At 42.0% G+C, this 9,986-nt stretch overlaps 1 protein-coding gene across 2 annotated transcripts; it reads left to right on the top strand.

Annotated features, from left to right (window-relative positions):
* Positions 1–553: 553 nt before the first annotated feature.
* On the top strand, positions 554–9,170 carry DUSP12 (dual specificity phosphatase 12). 2 transcript variants are annotated; one of them, XM_033196928.1, is made up of 6 exons: positions 554–886; positions 2,468–2,581; positions 2,666–2,784; positions 3,158–3,254; positions 4,475–4,661; positions 8,796–9,170. In XM_033196928.1, exons 1-6 carry the CDS (start codon positions 600–602, stop codon positions 8,955–8,957), a joined length of 966 nt encoding a protein of 321 aa, XP_033052819.1. In that variant the 5' UTR covers positions 554–599; the 3' UTR covers positions 8,958–9,170. The 2 variants fall into 2 exon arrangements, with proteins under 2 accessions (XP_033052819.1, XP_033052818.1); XM_033196927.1 differs by having other exon boundaries at positions 554–943.
* Positions 9,171–9,986: the final 816 nt, after the last annotated feature.

Here is a 9,986-nt window from a genome sequence, read left to right as displayed (position 1 = left end):
TCTCCATAGCTCATGACTGAGTAATAAAACCAACTTGCTTAATTAAAGTTGGTTTCGGGTAGTCCTGGCTGGAGGACATTGACTTACAAAAATACAGGATTAACATCTTCAAAATAAATAGACAGTAAACATCAACAAGGATTCACACACCAATAATGAAATTGGGCAGAAAAAGGAAAAAAATCATAAGATGCAAAGTACAGATGGCTTTATAATACTGAAAATAATTGTACTTCAAATGCATAAAATGACGCTTCTGATTCAGCTGGCACGACCTTTATTTCGCATTTGAGTTCAGCTGCTCCTGATGTCTCTTTCCTGAAAATTTCAATACTAAAAGCTAGAGAAACCCCGTATTTGGGGAGACTTATCCTTTACCATCAACTTTGGGGTGGGGGTCAGAGGGAACACGGGAGGAAAGGCGGCGCTGAATGGGGCCGAAGCTCCGCCCCTTAGCGATAAGTCCATTTTCCTGCGGCCAACGTGGTCCTCCGAGGGAGCTGCTGAGCCGCTGAGGCTGGCAAGTCCCAGGGGAAGGATGTTCTAGCCGGAGCCTACTCGATGGTAGGGCAGGATTCGCCTGGTCTCTGGGCGCGGCCATGTTGGAGGCTCCGGGCCGGAGTCGTGGCTGCGAGCTCTGTAACCCCAGTGCCAGCAGAGCCAGCCGCGCCGGGCAGATGCTGGAAGTGCAGCCAGGACTGTATCTCGGTGGGGTCGCGGCCGTCGCGGAGCCAGACCACTTGAGGGAAGCGGGCATCACGGCCGTGCTAACGGTGGACTCGGAGGAGCCCAGCTTCAAGGCGGGGCCTGGGGTCGAGGGTCTGTGGCGCCTCTTCGTGCCAGCGCTGGACAAACCCGAGACCGATCTGCTCAGCCATCTGGACCGGTGCGTGGCTTTCATCGGTCAGGCCCGCGCTGAGGGCCGTGCGGTGTTGGTGCATTGGTGAGTGGCCGGGTCAGTGGGCGACGTGCACCCTTTTCCTTCCGAGGCCCTCGGGAGGACGAGAGCGCGGTCTTGCCGCGTGAACCTCCTCCAGCTGCCTCCCGCAGGAGGCGTGTATCCAAGAGAGGAGGAGGCTGGAGGCCGGCCCCTGGTGTGTGCAGACTTTCATTCATTCACGCTTTAGTTGATTCTTCCTGCAGCAACAGAGGGCGGGGGAGGTGTCATGCGATAAATGTCAAATTACCTACGCCCCAAGAAGTTTACAGCTCTGTTGGAGAAGCTAGACACCCACCCTGATGATTGTAATGCAGATTAGGTTGCTTGGTGTCTTGTAAACAGGATTTACAAAGATTTAGGGTTCAATGTTTTTGTTTGGGGTGAGTAGGGGGTGGTTGATGAAGAGGAGAATTGGTTTGGATCTAAAGGATCCCTGGGCTTTACCTAGGGAGGAGATAGTTGCAGCAAAGACAAAAAGAAAATGGGAATCCCGGCAAGGCGCGGTGGCTCACGCCTGTAGTCCCAGCACTTTGGGAGGCAGGCGGATCACGAGGTCAGGAGTTCCAGACCAGCCTGACCAATATGGTGAAACCACGTCTCTACCAAAAATACAAAAATTAGTCGGGTGTGGTGGCGCTCGCCTGTAGTCCCAGTTACTGGGGAGGCTGATGCAGGAGAATCACTTTGAACCTGGGAGGCGGAGGTTGCAGTGAGCCGAGGTTGTGCCACAGCACTCCAGCCTGGGCAACAGAGCAAGATTACATCTCAAAAAAAAAGAAAAAAAAAAAAAAAGAAAAGAAAATGGGACTCCCTAAGCAGTTTTGGTTGGATTGGAGTATAATAACAATAGTTTAAATTTATTGAGCACATAAAAGACAGAAGATAGTGGTAGAATCGAAAGAAGTCTGGGACCAGATTTTGAGGTCCCTGAATGCTAAGATGAAAGGAGATTGGATTTGTTTTTGTTTTATTTATTTTTATTTTGAGACAGGGTCTTGCTCTGTCACCCAGGCTGCAGTGTAGTAGCGTAATTACGGCTCACTGCAGTCTCAACCTCCCAGGCTCAAGTGATCCTCCCACCTCAACCTCCAGAGTAGCTGGGACTACAGGCACGTGCCACCACATCCGGCTAATTTTTTGTAGAGGTGGGGTCTCACTTTGTTGCCCAGGCTGGTCTCCAATTCCTGGGCTCAAGCAATCCCGTACCTCGGCCTCCCAAAGTGCTGGGATTTCAGGGGTAAGTAAGCCACTATGTCTAGCCAGGAGTTTGGATTTGTTCTGAGCCATTATAAAAATGTTAAAAATTACTGTTTTTTTTTTGAATAGGTAATACAGTCACATGGTTCAGAATTCAAAAGGAAAAAGGAATAAGTCTTTTGTACTTGATAATATTTCAGAGGCAATGGGCTTATCTGAGAAGTAGAAATGAAGTGGGCCTAAACTTTACTATTAATAGGGGGCTGGGTTTTGTGTGTGTTTTTTTAATTGTTGCTATTTGCTGTTTTATTTTAAAGGTCTCTTTTTCAGTCACGCAGGAGTCAGTCGAAGTGTGGCCATAATAACTGCTTTTCTCATGAAGACTGACCTACTTCCCTTTGAAAAAGCCTATGAAAAGCTCCAGATTCTCAAACCAGAGGCTAAGTGGGTTCTTTTTTTATAGTAATAATTCTGCTTTTGTGATGTTATTTTAAGAAAATGAAACTTTGTATTTCTTTATCATTACAGGATGAATGAGGGGTTTGAGTGGCAACTGAAATTATACCAGGCAATGGGATATGAAGTGGATACCTCTAGTGCAATTTATAAGCAATATCGTTTACAAAAGGTTACAGAGAAGTATCCAGGTAAGTAATAATCACTAGTGTGTAATGGGCTTTCTAAATGTCATTTACTTTTGGCATTGCATGCATTACCTCACTTCCAGCAATCCCTGAGAAACTATTGTTTCTTTTTGAAACTGATTTAGCTAGAAATAACTTATTCAAAATCACATGGTTTATAAATGGCAGGGTCGGGATGTGCCCAGAACCTAAGTACTTAAATCACTGTCCTCTCCTACCTTAGCCTGATTTCTCAACACTGGAATTTGATTTTTTTTTTTTTTTAATTTTAATTTCTGAGGTTAGCACTTCTTGCCTCAATTTGACATTAACTGAATTTATCTGAAAATGCAGAGTTGATTTTGACAAATTAATACATTTTAGTTATGTCATATAGAATTGCAGAATTTACCTCAAGAACTCTTTGCTGTTGACCCAACCACCGTTTCACAAGGATTGAAAGATGAGGTTCTCTACAAGTGTAGAAAGTGCAGGTAAAATATTTTGTATCATTTGGATATTTTATCTTCTCAGTAACTGAAAAGTAGTTAAAGTTTTATTTTCTTAAATTTCTGTAGGAAGATTTTGTTTAACTGAATAATATAGAAATTTTTAGTTCAGATCTGTTTTCAGGGAGAATATAATTTTTTTTTTTTTTTTGAGACAGAGTCTCACTCTGTCGCCCAGGATGGAGTGCAGTGGCCAGATCTCAGCTCACTGCAAGCTCCACGTCCTGGGTTTACGCCATTCTCCTGCCTCAGCCTCCCGAGTAGCTGGGACTACAGACGCCTGCCACCTCACCTGGCTAGTTTTTTTGTATTTTTTAGTAGAGACGGGGTTTCACCATGTTAGCCAGGATGGTCTCGATCTCCTGACCTCGTGATCTGCCCGTCTCGGCCTCCCAAAGTGCTGGGATTACAGGCTTGAGCCACCGCACCCGGCCGAATATAAATTTTTAAAAAGAGAAATAATCAGATTGTAAGGGTTATTGAAAATTTAAGTAGCATAATCAATGTTACATTATTTTGTCCTCTAAGCAATATCGCACATTTTGCCAGGTGCGGTGGCTCACGCCTGTAATACCAGCACTTTGGGAGGCCCAGGCAGGCAGATCACCTGAGGTCGGGAGTTTAAGACCAGCCTGGCCAAAGTGGTGAAACCCCGGCCGGGCGTGGTGGCTCACTCCTGTAATCCCAGCACTTTGGGAGGCCGAGGCGGGCGGATCATGAGGTCAGGAGATCAAGACCATCCTGGCTAACACGGTGAAACCCCCTCTCTACTAAAAATACAAAAAAATTGGCCAGGCGTGGTGGCAGGCACCTGTAGTCCCAGCTACTTGGGAGGCTGAGGCAGGAGAATGGCGTGAACCCAGGAGGCGGAGCTTGCAGTGAGCTGAGATCTGGCCACTGCACTCCAGCCTGGGCGACAGAGCGAGACTCCGTCTGAAAAAAAAAAAAAAGTGGTGAAACCCCGTCTCTGGGCATGGTGGCAGATGGCTGTAATCCCAGCTACTCAGGAGGCTGAGGCGGGAGAATCAGTTGAACCCAGGAGGGGGAGGTTGCAGTGAGCGGTGATCACGCCACTGTACTCCAGCATGGGCGACAGAGTGAGACTCTGTCTGAAACAAACAAACAAAAAAGAAATACTGCACATTTAATCCATGTTTTCATCCTTTTGGAAGTCATTAATGTTTTTGTTTGTTTGGGGGTTGCAGGCGATCATTATTTCGAAGTTCTAGTATTCTGGATCACCATGAAGGAAGTGGACCTATAGCCTTTGCACACAAGAGAATGACACCATCTTGCATGCTTACCACAGGGAGGCAAGCTCAATGTACATCTTATTTCATTGAACCTGTACAGTGGATGCAGTCTGCTTTGTTGGGAGTGATGGATGGACAGGTGAGAACACATTTTATTTTCTACAATTTTATTTTATCGTCTATATTTTATTCCTTCTTGCATTTTAAACTCTTATTTTAACTAGTGTTTTACTCCATTTAATTCCCTTATTTCTGAAGATTATATCTTTCTCATGTAGATAAGCCTATCAAAAATAAAATATTTTTCAAAAACCAGCTGATCCAAAATAGTGAACTACTTCTGGTTGAGAGCCCTGGTCTAAGTTAATAAATTTCCTTTAAGGCTATTTATATTTTTTCAAATATAAGACTAACATTTATTTTTAAACTAATTAGAATATATTGGCTGAGCACTCATGCCTCATTAGCTCATGCCTGTAATCTGAGCACTTTGGGAGGCTGAGGCGGGAGGATCGCTTGAGCCCAGGGTTTCGAGACTAGCCTGGGCAACATAGTGAGACCTCATCTCTATGAAAGAAAGTTAAACAATTTTTAATTAAAAAAAAAGAAAAAATGTATTTAACAAAATTTGAACTTTTTAATAAGAGAAGGGTAAATCAGGGATTTTAAAATTAGGTTAAAAGTTCTGTCTTTCTTTTTCTCTGTTGGCTTCCTGTATGTGTCTCTCTTTTTTTCTGATATTTTAGGAAATTGGAATTTAGTGTGTTTTACTATGAGATTCTTTTTCATTTCCAGTTAAATAATGCAGCTCATCCTCTTGCTCCTATAACCAGTGTGTGGGGAAAAAAAGAAAAAGAAAGAATGCAGTTCATGTGACATTTTACATAAAAAATTGTTTAACTTGGTGGGAGTGTGCCATGACAATCACATTTCTCCTTTAGGTTTACTTGATATTAATGTGAAGGTATTCTATAATAATAATAATAATGATTTTGAAAGTTTGTATGGTTTGTATAAAAGTTTGTATGGTGGCTATTTTATGAAACCCTTTCACTATATTATACCATTTGAAGAATGCCATAGCTTTATAAAATAGGTAGAGCAGTTATATTCAATAGGATATGCATGAGGAAACTGTTTTTTTTTTTTTTTTTTGAGTTGGAGTCTTGCGCTGTTGCCCAGCCTGGAGTGCAGTGGCGCGATCTCAGCTCACTGCAAGTTCCGCCTCCTGGGTTCACGCCCGTTCTCCTGCCTCAGCCTCCGGAGTAGCGGGGACTACAGCTGCACATCACCAGGCCCAGCTAATTTTTTTGTATTTTTAGTAGAGACGGGGTTTCACTGCATTAGCCAGGATGGTCTCGATCTCCTGACCTCGTGATCGGCCCCCCTCGGCCTCCCAAAGTGCTGGGATTACAGGCGTGAGCCACCGCGCCCTCCCGGCCAGGAAACTGTTTATGAGTAGTGTCTTGCCTAGAAAGTGGTACCCTATGATCAAACTCACATTTTCAGATGATGCTGCTTTTTTAAAAACAGCCTTATTATAGTATAATTCACATACATACAATTTACCTATTTAAGGTGTACAATTCAGTGGTTTTTAAAGTGTATTCACGGTGTTTTTTGCAACCATCGTGTATTAGTTCATTTTCACACTGCTATAAAGATAGTATGTGAGACTGGGTAATTTATAAAGGAAAGAGGTTTAATTGACTCATGGTTCTGCATGGCTGGGGAGGCCTCAGAAAACTTATTATCATGGTGGAAGGGAAAGCAGGCCTCTTCTTCACAAGGTGGCAGGAGAGAGAAGCATGTGTGAGATTGAAACTGTCAAACACTTATAAAACCATCAAAATTTATGAGTACTCATTCACTATGGCCTGAACAGTGTGGGGGAATCTGCCTCCATGATCCAATCACCTCCCTTCCTCCACACATGGGGATTACAATTTGATTTGAGATGAGATTTGGATGGGGACACACAACCAAACCATATCACAATTCACGTTCCTACTCTTCCCATTCTTTTTGTTTGTTTGTTTGTTTGAGACGGAGTTTTGCTCTTGTTGCCCAGCCTGGAGTGCAATGGCGCAATCTTGGCTCACTGCAACCTCCACCTCCCGGATTCAAGTGGTTCTCCTGCTTCAGCCTCCTGAGTAGCTGGGATTACAGGCATGCACCACCACACCTGGCTAATTTTGTATTTTTAGTGGAGACGGGGTTTTTCCATGTTGGTCAGGCTCGTCTCGAACTTCTGACCTCAGGTAATCCACCCACCTCGGCCTCCCAAAGTGCTGGGATTGCAGGCGTGAGCCACCATGCCCAGCCTCACTTCCCATTCTTGATGATATTATTTGTAGCAGTTAGAGATTGTAATTTTGGTGATATCTAATTTATCAGTTTTTCTTTTTGGTGGCTTGCGATTCTGGCTTTCTAATTTTACTTAACCTGGGAAACACACACACACACATTCCAACCAAGTTAAATACATTTTTATGTGAGATTCTAAATCCTGTGCATACTTATTTGTATACATGTTTGATTTTTTTTCTGTAGAATATATACTTAGAAGTGGAATTCCTGGCTTGAAGAATGTATTTTAAATATTAGTGATATTCCAGGCCGATATTCAAAATGCTCATACAAATTTGGTTTTCAGTAACTGAATGCATGTACCCATTACCCCATATCCTTGACATAATAGATACTTTAAAACTGTTAACATTTTGTCAGCCCTGTGGGGTAAAAAATGTTAATCCTAAAATGTTTAATTGGAATTTTATGAAAATAGTCATTAACCACCATCTTTATGTATTTACCAGCCGTTTACATTTTCCTTTTCTTTTTTTTTTTTTTTTTTGAGACGGAGTCTCGCTGTGTCGCCCAGGCTGGAGTGCAGTGGCCGGATCTCAGCTCAGTGCAAGCTCCACCTCCCGGGTTTACGCCATTCTCCTGCCTCAGCCTCCGGAGTAGCTGGGACTACAGGCGCCCACCACCTCGCCCGGCTAGTTTTTTGTATTTTTTAGTAGAGACGGGGTTTCACCGTGTTAGCCAGGAGGGTCTCGATCTCCTGACCTCGTGATCCGCCCGTCTCGGCCTCCCAAAGTGCTGGGATTACAGGCTTGAGCCACCGCGCCTGGCCACAGTTTCCTTTTCTATAAACTGCTTTCATATTCCTAGGACCATTTGTCTATGGGTTTTGTCTCATTCTATTGTAGGAACTCTATATATTCTAGATGTTATTAGTTCATCTAATATATTGCAACTATTTTCTTCAGTCTATTGTTTATCAGATTTTTTAATATGTTTTGTCATATTAAAATGAAGGATATTTACATAATAAAATGTGTTAGTTTTTTTATTTATGGCTTCTGAATTTCTTTTTTATGAGACAGAGTCTTGCTCTGTTGCCCAGGCTGGAGTGCAGTGGCGTGATCTTGGCTCACTGCAACCTCCACCTCCCAGGTTCAAGTGATTCTCCTGCCTCAGCCTCCCAAGTAGCTGTGGTTACAGGCACCTGTCACCATGCCCAGCTAATTTTTGTATTTTTAGTAGAGATGGGGTTTCACCATGTTGACCAGGCTGGTCTCAAACTCCTGACCTCAGGTGATCTGCCCGCCTCGGCCTCCCAAAGTGCTGGGAATTACAAGTGTGAGCTACCGCACTCAGCCCACTTCTGAGTTTTATGTCTAATTTTCTATAGCTCAATGTTAAAAATAAAAACTCTTACCTTATACCATGCACAAATCAAAGAGCCAAACATAAAAAATAATGCTATAACTAATTACATTAGAAGAAAATGCAGTTGTCTTATTAGGCTTTTTTTGATTTACCTATTTTCCTGGAATATCAGTTTGTCTTTAAATAGCTAAGAAACTGACTTATATGCTGCCAATACATACAATTAGTAATACAGCATGAAAATCCTAACATGCTTTTCTGTACTTTAGCCGTGATGATTTTCATTTGAAATCCTAAATTACAAACTGATTTAAAAGCTATATATACATTTGCCACATCCACAAAACCTTCCTTAATCAAATAGTAAGCTTACCTTTCTCCCTTCAAGCTCCCTGAATACAACATTCTTCCTATGCAATAATTGTAGTCTACTATCTATTACAGTAAATTTCCAATGCATTTTGTCTCACTGATTAGATTATAAACTCAAGGTGGGGACTGTGTCTTATTTTTATATCCTATATTGATTGCCAAAGATAATGATTTGTTTTGTATAAAAGTGAATGAATAAAGTAACACATTTGCTTTATTTCAGCTTCTTTGCCCAAAATGCAGTGCCAAGTTGGGTTCCTTCAACTGGTTTGGTGAACAGTGCTCGTGTGGTAGGTGGATAACACCTGCTTTTCAAATACATAAGAACAGAGTGGATGAAATGAAAATATTGCCTGTTTTGAGATCACAAACAAGAAAAATATGAACATGATATTTTATAGCTTGCGAAGAAACTTGCAGATGATATGTACTGCCTTTGCTTCTTATCATTCATTGCAAATTGTTTATGCTGTTAACATTTCATTTGAAATGGGAGAAGATAAAGTCACTTGATGTAACCTGGAAACTGTTTTACACGGCAATCAAAGCCTTTTGATCATGTACATTTAATTTGATATTAAAATCTTTTATAACCAGATACTGTCTACATTTCATATATTTTTAAAAGTTCTAGGCCGGGTGCGGTGGCTCAAGCCTGTAATCCCAGCACTTTGGGAGGCCGAGACGGGCGGATCACGAGGTCAGGAGATCGAGACCATCCTGGCTAACACGGTGAAACCCCGTCTCTACTAAAAAATACAAAAAAACTAGCCGGGCGAGGTGGCGGGCGCCTGTAGTCCCAGCTACTCCGGAGGCTGAGGCAGGAGAATGGCATGAACCCGGGAGGCGGAGCTTGCAGTGAGCTGAGATCTGGCCACAGCACTCCAGCCTGGGCGACAGAGCGAGACTCCGTCTCAAAAAAAAAAAAAAAAAAAAGTTCTGATTGTTGGAATGTTATGTGATCTTAAGGTCTGTATAGACAAAATTATGTACAAAAATTTGAAACTATTTAAATGGGTATTCTTTTATTTCTAGACATATAAAGCAGATTTGCTTGGACATATTTTGGAATTATTTCACTTTCTTTCTTTTAAGGGATATTAGTAAACCCGTACATGTCTGGATTTTTTTTCTTGGAAATGGAAAGGCCATTAGTAAAATTCTGATTAAAATGCAATTTTCCTATTGCTGTTCAGTAATCCCAATTATCTATATTTTTAGAAAAGTGAGATGCCTTTTGAAGTGATCTACATAAAGAAATGTATAAATGTTAGATGTGTTTCTAATGATGAAGAAAACAAATGAGAGTTACTATATATCAAGTCATTTTGTAGCCCAATATGTGAGTATTGGAAAAGGTAATAATTCCAGATTAGTTTTTTTTTTTTTTTTTTGAGACGGAGTCTGGCTCTGC

This window comes from Trachypithecus francoisi, unplaced genomic scaffold, assembly GCF_009764315.1.
Source record: "Trachypithecus francoisi isolate TF-2019V2 unplaced genomic scaffold, Tfra_2.0 Lachesis_group5, whole genome shotgun sequence".
NCBI classification, from domain to species: Eukaryota; Metazoa; Chordata; class Mammalia; order Primates; family Cercopithecidae; genus Trachypithecus; species Trachypithecus francoisi.
This window is presented reverse-complemented; position numbering and strand designations above follow the sequence as displayed.